Source organism: Nomia melanderi, chromosome 8 (genome assembly GCF_051020985.1).
Source record: "Nomia melanderi isolate GNS246 chromosome 8, iyNomMela1, whole genome shotgun sequence".
In the NCBI taxonomy this organism is placed as follows: domain Eukaryota; kingdom Metazoa; phylum Arthropoda; class Insecta; order Hymenoptera; family Halictidae; genus Nomia; species Nomia melanderi.
In genome coordinates, this window is record NC_135006.1 from 14,230,645 (window position 1) to 14,254,475 (window position 23,831).

The window sequence follows — 23,831 nt, forward strand, 5'->3', positions numbered from 1 at the left end:
AGTCTTAAATATCTAATACGCAGCGAGTGGTAAGTGAACTACTGTACAATCTACATAAATGATTAACTACAATTATCGCTGCCTTCCCCAAAGTTAACGATGCAAACATTGAATAATCTTCTATGTATCCTTACAGAACCCACCCATCATCGACAGACTTCAAACGTGGTACGTTCGATCGGTACAAACCTCAAATGGTTCCGCGGAACGTTATGAATATCCTTGTACACCAAGTGCAGCCTGACAGTGTCCGAGTGCAGATCAGCGCGGAGCGTCCAAGCTTGCTTGTCCCGATCGTAGCAGGGTATGGTAGGCAAAGTCGCGGGTCCCCGGGCTAACACGGCGACTTCGCAGATCGTCCTCGCCTCGACCAGCTCGAGAGACACCCTGACCACACCTTTATGAGCGATGTCCGACCACCTGACGCGCGGATGCCAGCCGAAGCTGCAACCCTCCACGTCGGACAGGTCCTCTATCTGGCCGGAGTCTATCCTGCGATCTCCTTCGCCGAGGGCGACGCTGTATCGCACCCTGCACCGATGATCGAAACCGGTCAGCCTCATCAGGTAGACGCTGACGCAGCTCTCGTGGCCCCGGTAACTCTCCGACTCCTTGTTCCCGTACGGATAGACGACCAGGTTCCAGTCGCAGCCACCGAATGCGAAGTAGTCGGTCTCCAGCTTGTTCGGCTTCGACTTGCCCGCGGAGAACGTGCTGCTCGCCACTTTAAGCTCGGTCATGTAGACGGTCCTCACGTTCGACATGGTCAGCTCCAGCTGGAACTCGCCGTTCGTGTCGGCGAAGTTTCGGTTGTAGAGGTCCGAGACCGGTATGTAGTTCCGGTTCCCCTGGGCGGGCGCCTCGTACGTGAACTTGACGCGTTTGCCCGAGAAGCCCTCGTTCATCGAGAAGTGCTCCCGGTTCAGCAGGGTGAACGTGAAGTCCACGTAGACACGCAGGTTCCTCGAGGCACCTCGCCATACCAGGTACGCGCCCAACACCTTCGCAGAGCAGAGACAAGCGTTGTTTCTTTGATCGATTTTATTGGTTCTGTTCTGGGCGATTGTGACAGGGAAGTCGTGTCGAACTCACGACCGCTGGATTCGTGACTTTCGTCTTAGACGTGTGTCTTTCTTAGGCTTTTACCATGTTGGGATACGTTTACAGAGCTACGATCCGAGTGAAATGGAGGATGAAATGGAGATGTCACGGCGTATCATTGTACTTGTAGGAAGGAAGGGAAGAGAAAATGATACTTGACGGTTTGTTTGGTTATTGACTCGGTACTGTATTCAATACTACAGAGTAAGATTCTGTCTCAGGAGCTTTAATCGCATTCTCGTCGTCTCATTATTAATGTATCCAGTTTCAAATATTTAAATAAAGTTGCAGTTAGGACCCTCTTTTTAAGATAATTCCATTCAATATTCCTGCCAAGATCTCGCGATTTTATTCCCGACGGCGCTCGCAAATGCTATCCTCGATATCGCATTATCACCGGCGGGTTCATTAATTCCCCGATACGATCGTTATTCAATTACCGAGATAATCGTCGCATATTTCGTTGCGCGCGCCGCGCCCCTCCTCCCTTGGTATTTACAAAAGTAATCCGGCAGTCGTTAATTGAATTTCAGCCGCGTCACGGCCGACTGACTTGATGATTTATAATTCAACAAACGTTTTCTTTTATGAACTCATCAATCAATGGTCGGGTCTCGAAGCAACGGCGGACGAGAATTCTTTAAGCTTCTGAACATCTGAATTATGCATCGGAGTTTTAAATATTAGGGAAAAGGAAATGGTATAAACCCGTCGTTATTTGATTAATCGAATGATCCGTTTGCAGTTTTCAATTTTATATGTCACAGCTCGAAGTTGCCATTAATGTGTCATTCGATCGCATAGGATTAAGCTTTGCCTTTCTTAGCGAGGATATCTCTTTCCCGAGCGAAATTTAGTAGTTGGATTTATTCCGAATATTCGCGCTAGTTCAATGGTTTCGTCCGAATCTATCAGGTCGAGTGACCAATGCGTTACCTTGTTGCCTCGCGAGAACGCGACGGACCATCGCTGGAAGCCGCAGACGAGCTCCTTGCTGGTGACGTCTCTTTCGGGGTCGCGTATCACGCTCCTGGTGACGATGAACGAGAAGACCCGCGTGCCACTGCTGTCAGGCAGCTGCGCGAATCTGTTTAGCAGAGCCATCACCGCATCTCGAGGGTACAGCTAGATCCAATGGCCCACGATTGTTCGACTGGTGTGCTCCGTTAAATGCTTATAGCTGACTGCCCCCTGCAACACCAACGAAAAGGTTGCGCCAGTGAATACGTATTCTCTATCCCGGGCATTGTTCAGAGGTGAAAGCCTCTTGCGGGCCATTATCCTGTTCTCCCCTTTGCGATACATCGCTCGCTCTGAATTGCGGGGGTGACAATTTGGTAATGAATATAGTGTATCGTATAGTGTGTATACAGAACTAATGAACAATGCATCGAACCAATGAATAATATAGTACACTAATGAACAATGTTGTAAATACAGAGAAGTAATTAATAGTACAGCGTACGAACGAACAATGTATCGAATATACAGAGGCAATGAATAATACAGTGAATGTATAGAAGTAATGAATAATATAGTGAATATATAGAAACACTGAATAATATAGCGGACTAACGAACAATGTAGCGAGTAGAAAGAAACGAAGGACAATATTGTGAGTAGGCATAGCGAACTAATGATTATACGGTACAGAGGAAACCGCGGAAACCGTTTTTGAAGAGATTACAGGATTTCCCAACGCTACGCGCGTTGACCATTTTATTCCGCTTACGAGAATGCTCTTGTCCAGCGGCCGCCGCGCGGCGCTGCTCTTAAAATTCGCTTTCAGCGAAATATTAACGCATTTCGTGTCCTCCACGTGAATGCGTTCCTCGGACTATTACTTAACCGTCGGTTACGAGCGAAGCTGCTCGTACGCTTTGCATACTTTATTAGATTCCGTTGTTACATTTCCGTGGATATATTCAATTTCCCCTTGCGTAGCGCAGTATCAGCTCGAATTCCACGTGGAAACGTTAAGTACGGTCTCATCGGCGACCTCGTATAGTCGGAGTCCACGATGGCACAAAATGTCCCCACGAACTTTTCAGTGTGATTAAATTACGAGGATTATTACATATTTCCAGTTGGCTTTCATAAATGTGCCACGCCATTAGAGCCATCGGCGTTGATCGTCTTATAATCAATTACAAAAGTGCTCTCTTAATTAACCAACTGCCGTTAATGGTCACCACCGGTGTACTATTTAATAACACGAAAGGGAGATGAGAATTAAAAACGTCGGATCGTTGCGTCGTCCATTAGAAGATTCACTCTTGGCAACGGAATTTGTAAGCAGAAATTGATTTGGTGGACATCGACGTATCGTTCCATCGCGCGCGAAACGGAAGATTCAGCGATTCGATGGAAAATAAATCCACCGACGGCAAAATGTTTCGAGAGCACTCCATCCCGGGGAAGATAGAGCTTCGCGATGCAGCGCATTCGCTTCAGTCGTTTCAATATAATCCTCCCCGGTGCGTGACAATTAATGCCACAAGGAGCTTTACGCTGCGCGACAGTATTTTCGAGTTGAAAGCGGATTAAGCCCAGCCCGCTAGATCTCGAGGCACGCTCAAAGAACCTCTGCGGTAGCACGCCGTTCTTCCTCTAAATACTTTGCCAATATTGTACTCCGGGACTTGCGAAAGGCTAATTAAGCGCAGCAACAATTTCCCTCGCGATGCAGGCTTGTCGTTTGCACCCGCTCTATTCGTCATTAGCTATCTCGGGATTTCGAAAATTCTCTACTCAAGGTAACGACCGCGGAACACCTTCATCCATCAAACTACGGATTGAAGCGTGGAAAATATACCGTCGACAGATATAAATGATTCCCGCGTTCAATAGAGTAGAAAATATTCTCATTCTTTACCTTTTCGAGGCTCTTTAAATGATTATTTATTAGAAACCTCGATACGATCGTAACTCATAATTTTCTTTCGATTTAACGTACAATCACTCGCATTGATATCTTGACAGTTGGAAATATATCGCTTGGAATTTACAAAAGCGAAAGGTAGTGATCGAAAGAGGGAGTAATAATTCAATCGAGATTCACGGAAACACTCCAGGAATAGCTGGATAAAATTTGTTCTTCCGCTTCTCTGAAACTTGGCGGACCTCCCGAAAATTTCAAGCGAAACCGGCCTCTACAAGCTTCAGACTTCAGGTCAGTAAACACGAACACGTCGGCGTTGTTATTCGTGTCGGAGACGTCGGATCGTCGGACAATCGCGTCACGGATCTCCGTGTCGATCAAAGAGGTCGACAGTTTACGGTGAAGATGTGACCATAAAGGGATTCGGTTCCGGCGGCCAAGGTGCAAAATTCATGAGTGCAGGGCAGCCTCTGATCTCCTCGGGGGTATCTTCTCGACCTGCTGAATTATATATCCGCTCCCACGTGGCCGGTTAACCGCGACCACGACAGGAGAAATTTTCCGAATAATTTTTCCCTTTCGCGCGAGACGCCGGGCATCGAAATGGCGGCCTCGAAGGACGTGCCACCCTTGTTCTTCAGGGACGGCACGGTGTACAGGGAATGGGGATATTACTTGGCCAGGTTGAACAAGTTCAACCTCGCGGAAACTTATTTCAACAAGGCGATCCAACAAGGCCAGGACGCTGACCTCAGGACTTATCTAGGCCTTTGCAGGACGCAGGTCGATTACGCAAGATATACCAGGGCGGCGGAGACTACTGAGCAATGCATGAAGATAGGTGGGTTCTAATTCTTTCCTTTTTAGGACTTTTTAGATATTTGCTTTTACAGAAAAGTCGTGTCTTTTCGTTTTTGGCATGGAATAAGTGATTTGTAGATTTGTAGATTTGCAGATTTGTAGATTTGTAGATTTGTAGATTTGTAGATTTGTAGATTTGTAGATTTGTAGATTTGTAGATTCGTTGATCTTTAGATTTCTAGGTTTCTAAACTTCTAGACTTCTAAATTCCTAGATTTCTAGATTTCTAGATCTATAGGTTTCTAGACTTCTAGATTTCTAGATTTCTAGACTTATAGATTCCTAAATTTAAAGATTTATAGATTTCTAGACTAAACAGACTTTTAGACTTTTAGACTTCTAGACTGCTAGATCCCTAAATTTAAAGATTTCTATATTTCTAAACTTCTAGATCCCTAAATTTCTAGATTTCTAGATTTCTAGATTTCTAGATTACTACATTAGCAAAAAACCCTAATTTAACGAAGTGAAACAGCTGTCTCCTAGAAAACCAAGTATCACTGATTTTACCAACAATCCTACGTATTTACAACGTAGACAATCGTAACGTAGAATCGACTAAAGTTCTACGATGTTTTTGTTTGATCGGTGACAGCTAAACAGAACTTCGAAGAGTAATAACGGCCTGTATTTGCATAAACATCCACAGTTTAATTAAGTCGAACTGCTATCCCTTCGGTCTCGGTGAATTGGTCGAATCAGGGGCCGCGTTCACGGGAAACGCCGTTCATTTTCAGACCCGACCTACTCTCACGTGAAGCAAATGCAACTGCTGACCCTGTTCCACGTCGGCGAGTTCGAGTACAGTCTGGTCCACGCCCATCAGGGCTTCAGGAGGCACCGTAGGACCGCGTTGGAACACGGGATCCTGCAAGGCAACGAGATCGTCGAGGACTGTGTGGGTAGGAACACTCACCCCAAAGCGTTGCAGCTACTTTCACCGTGGATACGGAACCTCGAGGAACACCGGAAGCTCATGATCGAGAAGCTCAAAGAGGAAGTGGACGAGCTGGCCGGTAAAACTCCGAAATTTTTTAACCGGTTTAACTGTGGAACTTCGTTTGAAAAATCTCTCGTGTACTGTATTACTCACGTTTTACTAATTTTTCTACTATTTCCTTTCATTACATCAACTAATGACGAATATACACGTCGAACGCGAGGAAAATGCGCTATACATTCAAATAAGAAACTAAAGCAAAATAAAACATACCATGTTTATTTGAAGAAGTTAATTGTTGAACATATTAGCATTCTTTTGGGTTCTAAAATGACGGATATATTCGTTACGGTTATTGATGATCATAGGGGATAGTCCTAGCGAAAGGTAGGGCAGTTTCATCTAGAATTTGCTAGTGGGCTCGTCAGTATCACTTCCCTACGGTTAACTTTGCCAAATAGCAGTTAGCACTCTAGTTTTCATATCAAATACTTGAGTGTTTGATGTTCGATATTAAATTTCGAGTACCGCGATAGTAAGCGAAATATCGATGTACGAAACATTGGAAGCGTCGAAATTAATCACTCGGCGTTTACGTACAATTTTTCCTCGTGTCATTGGGAAAAGTGTAATCGATGTTTCGTCGGAAAAGTCTTGCAGTCTTTAGATTTTAACGGCAAGATCTCTTTCGTGCACAAAGGGTGAACTTCAAAGAAATTTCTGTTTATACGGTGAAAATAACGGGGGAAGAATTCCAGTCGGGATTTTCGCGAACTGCCCAATTCATTTTCCGATTCGTCGAGCACCATACATTTTCCTCTGGAAAAATGAACCGGCGGTAAACTAATTTCTAAGTCCCGGACTGAACTTTCTGATATACCGATTTTCATTTTCCGGTGGATCCAGCCTCGCGGAAACTGAGTTAGTTCCGTCACCGTTTGGAACTTTCTGTTTCCGCGCGGACTAATTGGACTGTAACTCGACGTCCCGGTTACGGGGACAGACTCGCCGCGAAAAAGCTCGTTACAACTTAATGTTGTCCGTTACATGCTTTAATCTTCCAGCGTGGCTGCAATCTGCTTCGGGGGTGTTGTTCGTAAATACTGTACGATGGGTTTTTTTACTGGATACTGTTTCATTGGAGTCTCGATTCTTGTCGAGCACTGTAGCTAAAAAAAAGACGAAACATTAAATTTGTGACTTTCCGAACGAAACGTTGATTACTTTTCGATTGCACTTGTAACCAAAAGAAAAGCACTCGCGTAATTTCTGCGTGAATTTATTACCGGAAGCGTAGATATGGAAATGTTCTGTGATCCAAGCATTTAACGAAACGCAAACCGAAGAATGGAAGTTCATCGGTAATTTCAAGAAATTCCCTTCCTTCGTCAATCAGGTCGTTGAACGGCATTAAGTCTTATAATTCACAGTTTTTCCAAGACTTTCACGAAGCTCCGCAGTCGAGTGATTACTCTTTCAATAAAAAGATTAACCTCGCACTCGGAGTGTAAATATTTCGAAAAAGGCAAGATCACGGGAAACTCGAGGGAGTTGCTCGAGTAAGAGCGATATTTTTCTTATTTCCAAAGTTTATTAAATGTAAATGAAACTCGGAGGATTTAGCTGAGTTTCGATGTTTACCGTCGCCTCCGGGACGGTTTTTCGAAGAGAAGTCAGCGGTGGTTAACCGGTTTCACAGGTATAGACGAGGAGCAGGCCAGATTTAAGGTGAACGACCCGGAAGCGAAAGCGGAGAACGGTTTCCGAAAGCTGCAGAAGGTGATCGCGAAACTCTACCTGGGACATTTGGCCTGCGACAAGAGTTTCCTGCAACGTTTGTCAGAGCAGGCGGAACTGTTCGAACATCCGTGCAAGAAATCGGCCGAGATACTGCATTATCACGCGTCGAAGAATTATCAGAGGGCGTTGAAGAGGTTGCAGATCCTGCGAATGCGCAAGCCACTGTACACGATACTTTTCGAGAAGAGGGCGGTGCCGAAGGGGCATAAAACGATGATCGAGGCGGAGAAGAAGCTGAAAAGGGACCTCATCATAATCGAAGCGGACTTTTTGTTGCGTCGCTTGCATCACGTCAGGATGAAGAAAGATTATGTCACGTTCTTCCAGTGAGTATACGAATTTTATGCTCTTTTCTATATAAAATACATAACATTAACCATTCGCGCGCCGTTCACTCCTAAATGTGATCTTAATAGTTGTGAAATGAGAACACGTGGAGTTTAACGTTTAAAGTTTCAAGATTCAACAGTTCCATGTTCAAAATTTCAAAATTTCAAAATTTCAAAATTTCAACAGTTCAATAGTTCAACAGTTCCATGTTCAAAATTTCAACAGTTCAACAATTCAACAGTTCCATGTTCAAAATTTCAATATTTCAACAGTTCAACGTCCAACAGTTGCATATTCAAAATTTTAAAATTTCAACAGTTCAACAGTTCAACAGTTCAATAGTTCAACAGTTCCACGTTCAAAATTTCAACAGTTCAACAATTCAACAGTTTCATGTTCAAAATTTCAAAATTTCAACAGTTTAACGTCCAACAGTACAATATTCAAAATTTCAAAATTTCTACAGTTCAACAGTTCCATGTTCAAAATTTCAATACTTCAACAATTCAACAGTACCATGTTCAAAATTTCAAAATTTCAACAGTTCAACGTCCAGCAGTACAACATTCAACAGTTCAACGTCCAACACTTCAACGTTCAAAACTAGAACGTCCAACACTTCAACGTTCAAAACTTGAACGTCCAACAGTTCAAAGATTATACACTTGGTCTATTACCCTTCCAATTTCTCTTCCAAGGATGGTCGACCGAGTGAAAGACAAGTTCGACAGCTACCCCCCGAAAATGTTCCCATTGAAGCACAAGTGTTTGGACGCGGTGTACAATATGGTCGCGTGGGCGTACATCGACACGCGGAATTTGAGGCGGCTGCGGTCCAGCGAGCTGAGGAAAACATACCTCAAGCATCACCTCGGAATACGAGTAGCGGAATTGCCTCGCGATTGCGATATCGGTTGGGTGCACGCGCGCAGCGGAAAAGAAGCACTTAGGATTTTCCGCAAGTAAGATCGCCGAACGCCGGAAGCGTTCGCAAGTCGACGGTGTCCACTAAAGCTACGGCTTCGGTGGATTTAGCTTTAGAGACGCACCGCGAAGCTCTCGGGAAGACGTTTCCGGGGTTCTAAACTGGGTCGGGATTTTTGGCAGCCATAATTCTCGCGTTAAAATTCATCCCCGTTGCTTGCTCCACGTGAATTTCGTCACAGCTAACTCGTCGTTACGGCCACGACGGGAAGCGGTTCCAAGGGGACCACATTTCTGAACAAAGAAATGAAATATCAGCCTGTCGAGCGAGATATTGTTATATATTTTTCCGGATCCCTATCTTCTCAGGCCAATTTACGAAATGTTACCAGGGAATGTTGTGCTGTCGCTTGATTCACCCGTTTCATCGCTTGTTCGGCGATGCTTGAATTTGTTTATTTTTTAGTAGAATGAATTGTATGCCGGTGTTTGAAACTTTGTTTTACGAAAGCTGCTGCTATCTTTCTTTATCGGTATTTGAGAGCTTAGAAGGGTCTCAAGTTTCCGGAAAATAGTCGCGACACTTGTGAACAAGTGTTTGAACTGTAATAAGAAGACAATTATTTAAAAGATATATTTAACGTTATATACAATATATTACAATATAAACAGATACATTTAACAATTATATAAACTATATTATACCGAGAATTATCTACATTTATTCTTTTAACTCCTGTAACAGGAGGCTAGCAATGGCGTCCGAGCCACTCGAGCTCGCTTGGCTGTTCCACGAGCTGTGCAAATTCCTGATCGACATCCGCCGCTACGACCTAGCTAGATTTTACGGGAAGAAGGCGCGCGACATGAGCGAGGAGGCGGATAGTGAGCAATGGACCCTAAACGTCCACCATCTAATCCTCAGGATCGAGATCAGCCAGAACTACCGGAACGAGGCGAAAGAAGCGGCAGTGCTGGCTCTGGGCAGCGCGAAGAAGCTCGGCCTCGACTTCCTGACTGACTTTTACGTCTGGATTCTGGACATGATCGACGAGACCGACATGGAGAAGATGTCGGATCAGGATCCGATCGCTACCAGGCAGCAGCTGATCCTGGACCTGATGCCCGAAGACATGAAGCCAGAGGTGGACTACCTTTGGAGGAGCATGGACGCAGTGCCAGCTAAACGCAGGCTATCCGTGATGCCCGGTTGCAAACCAGTCGACAAGAAATTCAAATTCCCGTGTAAACGAGTCAGCATCCTGCCGGTAGCTGCGAAGGACCCTCACAAGGAAGCGAGAAAGGCGTTCCTGGCGAAGTACGAGCTGGCAAAGGAGCGGCCGGGTTACATCGACTTCAACGAGTTCGATTGATACGATACTTTTTCGACTACTGCTCCTCCGGATCGCAGTTTGATGCATCGATGAAGAATTTAGTATCAAAAGCTGTACTAATCGATGAAAGTCAAACGAAGGATAATGCCGGAACACTTGAAGAATCATCAAGGATGTTCAACGAAGGATGCTGGGAATCATTACTGCAGCGTGAACCATCTTTACAGCCTTCTTCCTGACAGTCGATTTCCACTGTAATTGAAGTTGCGCTCCATCTATCATCAATCTCTCTTACGTTCACCTCCAATCCTAGCCGCCGGATTGAGCCTGTTTTTAAACTTCCAAAGATTCAACAGCTAACCCGGGATCCGAAGACGGAGATCCTTAATACTGATCGAAGGAAACATCCGGTTGCATTAACTCCAAAGGGGAATCTCCAGTTTCGTCTTAGCTGTGTACAGCCGCTGGCTATCCCCTGCTGCTGATGGGTGTTTGATGGGGTAGCGGAAGGAACCACTTCGCGCTTGCAACGAACAGCCGGCGATCTCAAGCCCGGACTGCCGAAGTTGCCTCGGGGAAGTTTTATGCGTCGAGCAATTAAACTTTTAGGGCGGGTCTCCAGCTTGTTGACCCGGCAGCTTTCGGGCTGACATCGCGGAGGACGCGTCTCTTTCGTCTCCCGGCGACGACGACTTCGCAGCTTGGACTGGATTTATCGGCTGGAAGAACGCCGACGAGATATTCTATCTTATTCACTTTTTGACACGCCGAACGGACGCCGGACGCTCTATCGGCCCCTCGAAAATCTCTTCTAATGGGATAACTTGGCCGTCGCCTGCCCGAGCGCCGTTAAATCGAAAGTTCACCGGCTGGCCGGTCCCCTCACCCCCGAGGAGACTGCGTTACCGAATTCGTCTAAGAAGTTCGCGAGGAAATTAGATTCGCTTCTATCGGAAAAGTCCGAGGCCTCGGCCGGCTTGTTTTCTAATTAGTCTTCGTGCGTGCTGCGCAATTTTCTTTACGATCGCGCGACAATCCGTTGAACTAGCTCGGTATCCGATTTTATGGGACTCGATTTTTGTTTTAGATCAACGGGACACTTCGATAGGGGAAATATTTAATGTTTAATAATTCGTTTCTAATACGTTTGTTTGGAACTAAATGTATCGCGTTTTATACGGTCGAGAACCTTGTACGCAATCGATACGTGGAGGCAAAACTTCTGGACATTGTTGTTCATGTAAATGTTTGTACCTGAAGTACAGGACGCGTCGTGTTTCCAAGTTTGAGTTCTTATTGTTGAAACGGTTCTTCTTCTACGGTCTTCAAGATTAAGGAGCAAAGTTTCAGGGAAGAAACTTCCGTTTCTTAAATAGTTTACTGCCGGACGCTAGCAATGTCGAAGGCGGTATGCAGCAAAAGAGATCACTGTATTCCGGTTGTAAGCGCGCATTAATTTATAATCCGTTTCAGTACTCAATTGAAACTAGTTTTTCATTCCGATCGCATTCTCATCATTCAATTGAATCGAACAACACTTTGCTTCAATCATAATCGCTGTTCCTTCCAGACAAATTTTCCTACTCCTTATCATTCCTAGATAGCCTTTCCACTGAAACGTCTCTAACCCTAAAAAAGACGTTTCCCTCTCCACTTTCCCGTCAGCACACTGAATAACCTTTCATTTAACAGATTAAAACCGAGGAACCCAACGCTACGTTCCATTAACACGAATGGCACGATATTAAGCTGCAGAGTCTGCTAAATGAAAAAGATACAATATTAAATTATTTCATTGTGTCATTATCGCAAGTTTGTTCTGCTAAATGTCGCCGCATTAGGTAGCGTTATTTACAGTATAGTAACGTTTTCAAATATTCATCGCATCAATCGAGGGAATTACGGTAATTGAACTTGGACGGGGGTCACCGGCGACCCCCGTGGTACCCGACGTGTCAAATATTTCCATCGAAGCCATAGCGAGTCGTGAAAGTGTGGAACGCGAAGAAGCTCCGTTTGATGCTCGACGGCTCTCGAATCGGGAGAAAGCTTCACGGCGAAGTTCAGGCAGGCGCGACGTCAGTGCGTGCCGAAGCCACGAAAATCGATGGCTGTCCTCGCGAGCGGAGGGCCCAAGGACGAGCTGCGCGGTCTGAACGAGGTGAGGAAGGCAGTGGAACACGCGGAAATCCGCGCCCGTTCCGGGCAGAGGAGGAACCAGGCGAAATCCGGCCGAAAAACCGGTCGGGACCTGGCGGCGGCCATTCATCGCGAAGCCGATCAGCTCTATCTGAGGCAAGATACACTGGCACTCCACCAGCAAACTATTTAGACAACATTGTTGTATGCTAATTGGCATAATCCGAAACCGTACACGCCGCATTGAGCCTCGTGATGTTACGTTTATGCAAAGTGCGCTTTGCCCGCTGACTGTCAGCGCCCGGCATCGATAATCGATCATGAATTGCTTGAAATCAATAACAGTGTGTATATAGGACGATCGGTGTCGAATAGAAACGGTTAATCGAGTAGGTAACGAGATAATAGTGTGAGAATTGTACTAATTATGTTGCGGATCCTCATGCGGATTCAAATGTTTCATTGTGTCGTTGGAAAGTAGGATTTCTATAGAAAATGGATTTTTCCAAGGAAGGTTCTAAAGGGTACTGTGCAATTCTGCAGTTTCAAATTTACCGTAAATGCGTGGAAGTTTATAATATAGTCAATAACAAACCATTTGTTACATCGTTCACAGTTCTCAGCAGTCGACGCAACAAATAATGTACGCGGCAGTATCACGAACATTCTCTCTCAGCGATTCTGTTTCTCGATAAATCCGGAGGCTAATCCGACGCCGCGATCTTGCGCCATTCGATTTTTATTCCTTGCCTTTTTGGGTCCAGATAGGAGTTCCCGTTTTCTCCTGCTCGCGAAAGCTTCCGTGAACTAGTAGGATCTCGGGTAATCTCCTCGTAGGATACAAAGGCTGCGTTTAAAACTGTTTGAGATTCCTTTTCCGAGGATCGCAGAGCGAATATCATAACAATAAGAAGCTTTTCTGCCACGCAAAAATCCGTCGTCTTGAATATTCAACGTGAACAGCGTGGATTGCCAAGAATCTTCTCATGACAATCCCTAGAGCCACATATTTATCCCTCAACCCTTCACATCTTTTCTCCCAGTAGAGTGTCTTTCTTATATTTTATCAATATTTCAATCCTCCCTCGTTCCTCGTACATTCGCATTACTAATTACTCTACGTTCGACATATCGCGAAACCGTCTGGTTCCCGATTTCTCTAACGCTCCCGAATAAAATAAAAATTCGAACGTTCGAAACGTTAAAGCGTCGAGCACGTCGAACATTTCGGTCGGCCATAAATGGGAGGGCACGCTAATACGATTCCGCAGTATTTCAAGTGAAAAGAGTGCAGTTGTTGCGATAGTGATCCCGCAATTCCGATGGAAAATAATATTATCGCCGGCAATTGAACCGCGTCGCGCGGCGTACGCTCGCAGCGAGTGGGCGTTGGTATTGTTCCGGCGCGGTTTTAATGATTTGATCAGCGGAATTAATTTATTCCTTTGGAGCGGCGGGTTCAATTATTCGACCGACCGTACGGTATCGTTTAATCACTTTTGCATAGGTAATTACAGAACCGTCCGGCCACTCTGCTCGCCGTCCAGCGGCGCGCGATTCGATAGACGACACGCGAATCTGAATAACTTCCTGCAAAGTAATTCCGATGTCGCTGCAACAATTTCGTTTCGCATTCGATTAACCCGGCCCGCGGCGGTTCCGCGCGACGAGCTCGCCCGCGGTTTGATTATTATTTACAAAACGTCGTTCCCGGAGTGTCATTAACGCGCCGAGCGCGATGACACACTTTTCGTTTCGAATTAAACGTTAATTCGTGTAACGAACTGCGCCCGCGGTATGGAATGAATTTGGTCGGAATCGACGGGTTAATACACACGATGATTTTACACTTCGAGCGAGACAGCGTTCGGGGAATGGAATAAATTTAGTTGTGATCAATGGATTGGCGCGCAACGAGTTTGCATTTTGAATGAAGCACGCGCTCGATATTATCTGACACGTGAATTTCGGTTGAAACGGAGCTCGTCCCTGTTAGACAATTAATTGAAAGAGATACAGAAATAGAATTCTCCGATGGAGAATCGGATGGAATCTACCTTCGATCAATCTGCGCGCCAAAGAGGGGAACAAAGCGAACGGTGGAATAAAAGAGAAATCCTTTGGACGAATTCACAGGGAAACGAGAGATTCGCTGTCGGCTTCCGTTGTCGCGACGACAGCTGGGAAGCTGGGGTGCCGGAGTTTTCGAAATCGTTCGTTAATTGTAGAATTCTATGGACGTTGTACGTTCCTCGCGAGCAAATCCATTTCCCGGCCGGTTAATCGGCCGTTTGAATCGTCAGGCTGCCGAACTAACCCCCTGTCAACTATATTTCATCGTCGGAATTATACAGACGGAATTATCGCTCGCTATTGCCCGGTCCTTCTCGCGCCCGTCGACATCATTAACGTCGCCGTTTCATACAACCTGTCCACCAATTGGACGGCTGTGTTCAGCGGCCGTGCGAGTTTCGCGGAACAAGCGATTGTGCCACCCGCCGCGACCTATCGAGCATAACTGAAGCAAAACCGCGGGATTATGGTCCCAGCTGTGTTGTTTAGATTCTTCACCCGTGAATATAATCCAATGGAAACGTAATGGCTTCGGAATTTCCGGAAACGACCGCTTGACGCTAATTGCACCGCGGACCGGTCAGTTCACTGGCTTCAACCTTAGATGATTAAACATTCGTCTAAGTAGTCTACCGACTTCCGACACTTTTGCGAACTCGAACGCGGCAGCATCAAGAGTATGAACATTCATTTTGTACGATTTTCTATTTTCTAGTTAAATTCTAGTAATACGTATTTTAAGCGGTGCTACTTTGTTGGAAATTCTGTGTTTTCTTGTTAAACTTCATCTCAATTCCTATATCGTCCGACTCAATCAGTTCTTCAATTTTCGTCTTTCCTTTTATTTCTATCTCTACTGAGAAAATTGTATCTAATTTGTTTATCTTTATTCTGCAGCTAGTTGCTTGGGAAACAGTTATTTAGAAATATTCGAAGTTTTCATCAATTCAAGTACATTGTTGAAGAATTAATTATCGCTTGGTATGTTGACTTTCAGGGTATATTTACTTTCATTACGATTCGGAAACGATGTCTAAGCGAGCGTTTTTCGTCACGGTAAATTCGAGTAGCTCGAAAGATACCTTGCGAACGTAAGATTTAATCTTCGCACCTATTTGTCAGACGTAGCTCGAAATTCTCGAACGTAACGATATATACACAAGATATTCTCGAAAACGAACCAATTTCTGTTACCGTTCGTTCCTTATCGCGAAACTCTCCGCGAGATTTCCTCGGGTGTCGGTAAATCGTGTTTCCCTTAGTTCAACGAAAACAGGCGTTCCGCGGGAACCGTTCCAGTTAATTGCTTCCCGTTTCGGAGTTCCCTCAAAAGGAGGTATTTGGTCGACCATAATTAATCGCCGGTTCATTTCGCGGCTGCCATCACTTAGCTGGACGAAAAGCATCAAATTCTCGCAAATTGCAGCGGTGATTACGAGTCAGCGCTGGTGCTGTACCATCGAGCAGCGAATTTGTTCCCGCGCGATAGCAGTCACAAGGTGGCAGTGATGAGGGCAACATCTACGATAAGCTCCTGTAACGATCCGCCGAAAGCTCCGCGGAGAACATCGACGAGTAACGAATCCGAGGAGAATTTGGTGGCGAGCCTGTGTCCCGAGACCGCCGCCATTTTGGCGAACGAGAAACTCAAGAAGACACCGAATCCTGCTTCTGTTACCGAAGTTCTGAGGTATACGCATCATTATAATAATCAATTATTATTATCAAAGTAAGAGAATTCCAATTTTCTCACTGCAGTTTGTAACTGTAGCTTTAAAGTCTACACTATAGTTTCGAAGTTTCCATTGCTTCCTATGGTTACGCTGTAGTTTCCAAGATGATTATACTTACCAGGTTCAGACAGAATCGGAGGCAGACTAGGAACACTCTAAATTCCTAAACTTATACTTCGTTACTACCACAGATACATAAATGCCCATTATAGTTCCTGCGAAACAGGACTCGGGTTCTGCAAGCCTTTGATACTGTTGCAAAACAGTATCCAAGGATCTTTAGGCAAGGATTAAACTACTCTAAGCGACAAATCTAGCAGCTCTGGACATACAACTACGGCTTATAGTTTCAACCGGTTTCGGTAAGACTGTACACGTAAAGCCTTAGGATCGAATATATTTATTCGAACGGTAGACTTGACTCAGATCCTATACATGAAAACAGTTGCATGGGTGAGAGAGTCTTTATATTCCAAGAGTTACTGGATGTAACTTATATTGTTACAAACTTTCATCCGTACACTTCAAGTTAGAACATAATTATAAAATCTCATGCTTACAGTACAATGTATTATACATATGAACATCCGAATACTTTCTTGAGTTGTGTATAGAAACGTGTACTAGGTTCAGTAGAAACGAGAAAAGAATTAGGTTCACCGTCTCAGTCCTCTAACATTGAACGCGAGAGGGGCCAGCTCGATCTGATTCCTCGAGACTAATCCAACGGGCGTCCCCTGAAATTCCTCGTGTCCCATAGAATTTCGGACGCTGTCCCTTTAATCCTGCCCACGCGAGTTCTCGAGTCGTCCCAGTTCTCAAAGGATCCTTCTCCGTGGCTCTCGTTTGCAGCTACTTTGACAATCACAAGAGGTTCTGGAAGACTCTGCCTAGCCCACGACCCACGAACACTCGGCTGGCGCGATCTAAATTGATGCTGCGCCAACTGAGCAACGCAGCCGACAGGTATCTCGCGGATCTAGAGTCTGCCTTCAATGCCGGCAAGATGGCCGCCTCGGCGAAGGTTGCCCAGGAGCTGCTGACGGTGTCCGAGGCCCTGGAGGACCCGAGTCGTTACCAGATCGCCTCCTATCATTATTTATCCCTGATCCACGTGGCCCTGAAGAGGCACGACCTGGCAGTTTGCAGCGCGTCGCGTCTGATACGCCTGTCGAAGAGCACCGGCGACCTCGTGCAGTTCTGCAGAGCGCTGGTCACGCTCGGCAAGGTGCACCTCAGCTTCGGACACCTGAACGCGGCTGCGAAAGCTTGGGAACACTTGGCTGTTCACCTCGAAGAGCCGATACCCGCCGCTTGGATCAGGCACGAGATCGGCCGGTGTTACTTGGAGACCGGCAAGTACCCGCAGGCGATGAACATGGCGGCGGGATGCGTGCAGGCTGCGGAGGAGGCGAATTGCGGCAAGTGGCTGCTTCACGGGAAGCTCTTGCTAGGAAAGTATCGATCTTGGTTCTGCGTTGCGGTTGTAAATTGAATTCATCAATTGAACTCCGTTGTCTTCCAAAGGCCAAAGTCTAGCCAAGCTGGGGAGGTTCGCGGAGGCGTCGCGGGAGCTACGGATAGCCGCGAGGATCACCGAGGAGGAAGGCGACACTCCGATGCAGTCTTACATCCGCGATCTCATTGCTCGCGTGACGAGCGCTCTAAATAGAGCCGAAGAATCGAAGATTCGATCCTCGAGAAGCGACGAAGTCACCGACCAGCGTCTCGGACGATGCAGCCGGCTCGTCGATAGAACGGAGACTGTAATCACTTACTCGCAGAAGAGGATAATCACGGAATACAAGGGCGACGGGTCTAGCAGCGAAGCGTCGGTCGATGGAGAGACAACGGCGCGGCTCGAGCACTCAACGAGATCTGATCTGGACGAAGAGAATTCAGCTTCTCGCGGCGACGGCACTTTCAGAGTCGAGGAACCAACGAAGACATCCAAAGACGAGGAAGACGTATCCTCTGTCTGCAGCGAACAGTCTTCTTCAGCTGCTTCTTCGGCTTCCTATGAACTGGAAGAAACGGGAAACCTTGGAGAGGACTCGGACGAAGTTTCGGAGGTGCGCGCAGCTGAGACTGATGGAGCAAAGGGTGTACCGAAGCGCCAGACGAGCGGAACGTCGATGAAGACCGTGAACACCGACGCTACCTACGTGATAGAGGATCGAGATGATGACGGCGTGTCAGGGAGAATGGGGACAGACGACGTCTGCGGGAGGACGGCGGCTCGTAAAGAGGACGACGCGACGGTAAGCAGCGTCCGGATGATCGAACAGCTGGCTATGGAAGATCCCGAGCTGCTCAAGATGGCGAGGAACCTGCTGATGATGTCGGGAACCGGTGATCGATCGCGCGATTCCGGGGACGCGGAGCGCTTCGGGATTTTCTGGGCCGGGGCTGGGCGGGACTAGGTCGGGCAAATTATGCCGCCCGGCGAGACGCTGATCGAGATTGCTGGGAGACTGCGAAGAGACTTATCGCTGCACCGTCGATGAGGGTATAATGGAGTGTAACTGCTCTCTTCTAGATAGAATCTTAACGAGATTTTAACTTCCTTTGTGATATCTCTTCTGTCCAGTGAAAAGTTCACGTGGAATGTCCTCGTCGTATTGAACATTTCGATCTTTCGAATTAAACTATTCTATTGCTTGTATCCTGCCACTGAAGATCGAATTACAGCTACTCGGGAGAATGCGAGTAATCTTTGAATCTTCTAGAAACTTTCCACCTCGGAACTACAAACTTTTACGAACTTCGATAAAACACAAGACGACTGTGAACAGCTTCACTGTCGCTCTGCACGAAGAGCAGACTATAGCTACCGGTCAACGCTGTCTCCTGTACCGCAGAGTAGTCATCGAACAGTAGTTGGGTTCTACAAATTGCGGGCGACGATCGGCGAGTAGAAAACCAATGGTAACCCGGCCGTTAGGCCTCCATATTTCATCGTCAGCGTAGAACGAAGAGGGATGAGGGGGGGATGAAGGCAATCGAGTAAACCGCGATCCTCCCGGAATCCTCTTTCAGCGCCGCGGATCCCGGCTATTTCGAGCGCGAGGGATTATCAGTTATCAGGCGGGCTCCGACGGTCGATTGAATATTCATTCGCGTTCCCCGTTGCCCGAATAACGGATTTCGACGGGCGTGCCCGGGCATCCGTGAAACGTCAAGGAGGGCAGCTGCCAGGGCTTTTTTCTCCGCTCGTCCCAGATCGCGCTTGTTCCGCACGAATTCGCCGGGCCGGGCGGGAATGAATCGCGGCCGGCTGCTTATTTAATCACGTCGGACCTCGACAAATCCCCTGGTCAGGCTGCCGATAATCGAGCACCGAGGGAAATTTTTTGAAAATTCGCAGAAGGAACGGAGCTCGAGTCTCCCTCCGACAACGTGCGTCGCCCATCGAACGTTAACCCTTCGCACTCGAGAGGTCAGCCTAGCATTCCATTCCACGTAAGTAAATTCTAATGAGAATCAACATTAACACTTCGGTTATATTTTCCTTATAAGGCACATTGACTGTTTAACCCTTTGCGGTCCGAAGTGCTCTTGGTTTCTCACTTCGAGGTTCACGTCGACGTTAGTTCATTCACTCACAGCTTAATACGACGATCTATTTATTTATTCAAGAATATTCGGGAGTGATCGAAGTGTTACCTTTAAATTGTAGAATTGTGATACTACAAAGAAATACAGAAAAAATTGTTAGCAGGTAGAGGTTGCAATAAAATAGAATGTCGAGTCTGCCTCGACATAGGACTGCTAAGGGTTAAATGATAGATTAAGTTACATTCGAGCTTTTGCTGGCTTTTAATATATTTTGATATATCTTCACGTTTTTATTGCTTCACGACGTGTACCATTGTTCTTTGACACATGTCACAAAAACTGTTTCCTTACAAAAATTTACAGATGAAACATTGAAGTAACATTGGTCTGTCTCTTTATACATTTAAGATTCTTCTTCGTGTGAATTGAGAATAATTTCATGAGTAATGAGAGTTTACAATGAAAAACATTGTCGAAGGATTAAGTCTTCAAGTCCTGCGTTATACAGGATGTTAATCACTTCACTTCATCCCACGGGCAGTGTAACATCGAAGAGTTTTGTTCAAAATTTGCATTTTCGATGAAGCTAAACGCACTTGTCACGAACGTATAAAGGTTCGTCAATTGATTCGCGACCGCGTGGAATCGTTAGACGAGACCGTTCTAGAATAATTAGTATCGAATTGCAAGATAACAATTTCGTATATCTCGTAGACCCTTCGATTATTTAAATCGAACCGATTTCAATCCACTCTTCTCAATTTCCGTAAAGATATTTCCACTATTTTTAGCTGTTCGAGGGCTGACGCATCGCTGCCATGTTTTCGGCTGTATCGAACCGGAAGTTCTGAGCGTGGAGAATTACCGCGGCGGCAGTTGCGTGGGAAAATGTCAATTCCAGGGTGGGATGTGCGTGCGTAGACACGAGGGAGGCTTGTCGAGCATAAAAGGAGCGCGGGCCGGGAACAGGGGGACGGGGGAAGGCACTTTCCGAGCTACCTGTTGAGCTACCTATGCGTTCTCGACAGGCCTCTTTTGTATGGTCATCAAGTCAGTGGTAATGGCCTTCTTCGCGGATGGATTTCCAAGTAATGCATCCTGGCCAACGTCTGGACGACGACCGCTTCAATTACCATTGTCTCGTGCTCAGCCACTCTCGACGCACCTGACACTCTTCTCGTGAAACGTGTTTGTTCTGTCCCGCGTCTCCTTGCGCGGGCACACTTTATCAGAGGAAATGACGCTCGCAGCCCACGCCTTCGTAATTAAAGTTATTTCAGTATACTCTGAAGAGAGAGTACTTTGTTCGTGAAATTTTCGGATATTTCATGTATCGGGATTATTGATGCAAAGAATTTGTCGTTTTGGCGGCTCAAAAGTGTCTCCTTCGAAATAGGTAATGACAATGTGAGTAATTAATGAATATATTTGGAGTCAACGGTGAAGCGCTTGATTAAACCGCTAGTCGATCGCGTCGAACATCGAATGAATGAAGTTGATTTTGCGGAGCAAATGTACAAAGTAGGAAAATTTATATCAAATTATTTCATTGAATTGCGTTATCGTTGTTGCACGGTTACTTTACTAAACGTCATCGCCTTAGGTTGCACCGTTTCCAGTATGGGACAGTTTCTAAATAATCATCGTTTAACCGAGTGAATTACAGTAATTCGATTTGATATTAACATTCAACGTGTTAATATCAAATTAATAATAAATATCCAAGTAAGAAATTCTGAAATTTATAGAAAGATCGGTGCTAGTGAATATTTAGGCTACGAGATCTCGCGAGATGGAATGCAAGCTTGACACTAAACGTACCGGCACAACTACCGATTACATTGTTGCAAGAGGAATGTAGGTGATCGATGATTTAATACGGAATCAATGCACAGAGTAACTGTTGGATAAGAAGAAAAAGATTATACATGTTTTCATCTGTTTCTAACGGGAAAGGGAAACCAGAGATGCACTTTTTTTTATATCACAGTACCGGTCATTTACCGGGTACGTTTAGTGTAAACATACATCACCGAATCGGAACGATCGAATTTATTAACATTTTCATTTTATTCTACAATACGTTCCAATTTTCGCTCGGAAATTGTTCAACGACCCCCGCGTTCACCGGCTACGCGTGAAGTTTCGAGCGGTCCGCAACAAAACACGCATTTCCATGCGACGAGTGTTCCCAGAAACTCAGGCGAACGCGTTTAAATGGCGGCAACTTTCCCGAGAAACAATAGGCAGAAGTTCAGACGGTCCCTTGCGGTGAAATCATCGCGGGGAGAGTCGGGTGGCGCGCTCCGCGCTGGGAACCGAGGATCGCGGTCGGTTTCATTTCAAGCGTTTTCTTGTGTCTCGCAAATTACCTGTTTAGCGGGACAGTTGGGCGCGAGCGGCGGATAATATCGATCCCGGAAACCGGAGAGAGACTTCCGAGCTACAGTTTCGGTAAAACAAAGGGGAGTTTCCGGAGAGCCAAGGAGAAAGAAGAAAGTACTTCACTTTCCTCTTACGAAGTAAGTGTTCGTTGGTTAACACTTTGACCGCCGCGGCGGTCACCGATGACCGGAGACTTCAAATGACAAGAAAATAATTATTACTTGGAGGACAATTGATTTCTAATGCTAATTTTCTATAACGTAAATGAATAGATAATAGGGTAATATAAGAATTTTCGTATCAAAGAATTAATAATTCTTGCTTTGTATCTTTGCTGTAGAATGGATGATACATAAAACACTGATGTTTCTCGTGGCAGTCAACGCGTTAACACCAGAACTGCCGTACCAGTCGAAATGACTGGTTTCGATTTTTTCGTTTAGCAATTATCGATATCTTCGAAGCATTGAATATTCGAAATGATTTTGAAAATAAATAGTCTCATTTCAGTACTATAATGAAGTCTGAAGAAACTGAGAATAATCTTTTGTTACAATTTTTATAGGAATTGCGTATTAATCATATTAAATGCTCGGTAGTTCTAGTGTTAAGGAACTGTGCTGGATAAAATTACTTCATTGGTAACGATTAATCAGACAGTGAAACGAATTCGATATTTATTCTACGTCCACGTTTACTCTGAAGGTTAAGGATTGATAATAGGACGTTAATATATAGTTTGTTCAATGGGTTAATTATTCTGTATTAGAACACCAGACGATTCCGAGTAAGATTGAGTAGCAAAAAGCAATGCAGGAAGTTAATGTTATTATGCAATCGAATTAAGGTTGATCGGTTTTGTAGTTAGTACATAATAATCGCTCTTTGTTCGTTACTCGATTTGAATTTCAGAAAAATCGGGAACTTTTTTGCAATATCTTCGACGACTACTTTCCATGCAAATGCCTGTAATCTCATTAATCCGAGCTTAATAAGTAAAATACACCGCGAAAATTTGACTGTCACTTCGCCGGTGTCAAAGGTATCGGAGCCGCCATTTTGCGCCGTGCCGCGGGTTCATTAAAATTCAAACGGGACCGCGGCTGTGCCGGGTATCGTCACGTCGGCCGTCATCGGTTAATTATTTTCGCGCCGTGATTCGATAAAAGTTGACTCGTTCGTGACTCTCGCGTTAATCGAATACGAATCACGTTCTCCGAGTGAAACACCGTTCGTTAAACCCGCCGACGTTTCAATTAGCACGCCATTCTATCGCAACGACAGATAATTATCATTTTTTTGTTGGGGAATTAGGTGCTGACTCGCGTGTACCGCGCGACGACGTTAACGGAAATCTAGATCGCGCGTCCAATGAGACAGAGAAATCGTTCGACGAACAATTCCCCAATCATGAATTCAGCAAATATTTATTCGATTATTCCCATTTACCGATTCAAATTCAACAATCAATATATAACAAAATTAAAACGGACAACACATTCTCTCCGAATAATTCTATGCAATCACCGATATTCAGAACATTGAACAATTATTCCTAAAAATCCTGATTCACAACCAACGCACTCAAGTCTCAAGTTTTTCGAACATTTTAGTTAGAAATCTCAATCTCTGTTCATCCAGTTCACTTTTCGTAAACTGTTTCACTAACAATCTCAACTGATCCGTTGATATAGTTTTATATAATTTTATATAGTTTTATATATTATTACACCTTTTTATATTGTTTTATACAGTATTATATAGTTCTAGAA

General features: G+C 45.3%; 2 protein-coding genes across 3 annotated transcripts in view; one reads left to right on the forward strand and one right to left on the reverse strand.

Annotated features, from left to right (window-relative positions):
- LOC143174153 (uncharacterized) overlaps positions 1-23,831 on the reverse strand; it is a 161,494-nt gene that overhangs the window by 2,398 nt on the left and 135,265 nt on the right. For both annotated transcript variants that reach the window (XM_031969468.2, XM_031969471.2), the window contains 2 exons: positions 2,038-2,292; positions 190-1,001 (listed from right to left, as the gene is read on the reverse strand). In XM_031969468.2, the coding sequence (XP_031825328.1) occupies positions 190-1,001; positions 2,038-2,205 (980 nt within the window). In that variant the 5' untranslated portion in view covers positions 2,206-2,292. The remainder of the gene's footprint in view (positions 1-189; positions 1,002-2,037; positions 2,293-23,831) is intronic.
- On the forward strand, positions 4,586-10,210 carry LOC116423825 (outer dynein arm-docking complex subunit 4-like). The gene is made up of 5 exons (XM_076370021.1): positions 4,586-4,823; positions 5,581-5,859; positions 7,483-7,909; positions 8,612-8,875; positions 9,583-10,210. The coding sequence occupies exons 1-5, from the start codon at positions 4,586-4,588 to the stop codon at positions 10,208-10,210; spliced, it is 1,836 nt and encodes a 611-aa protein (XP_076226136.1).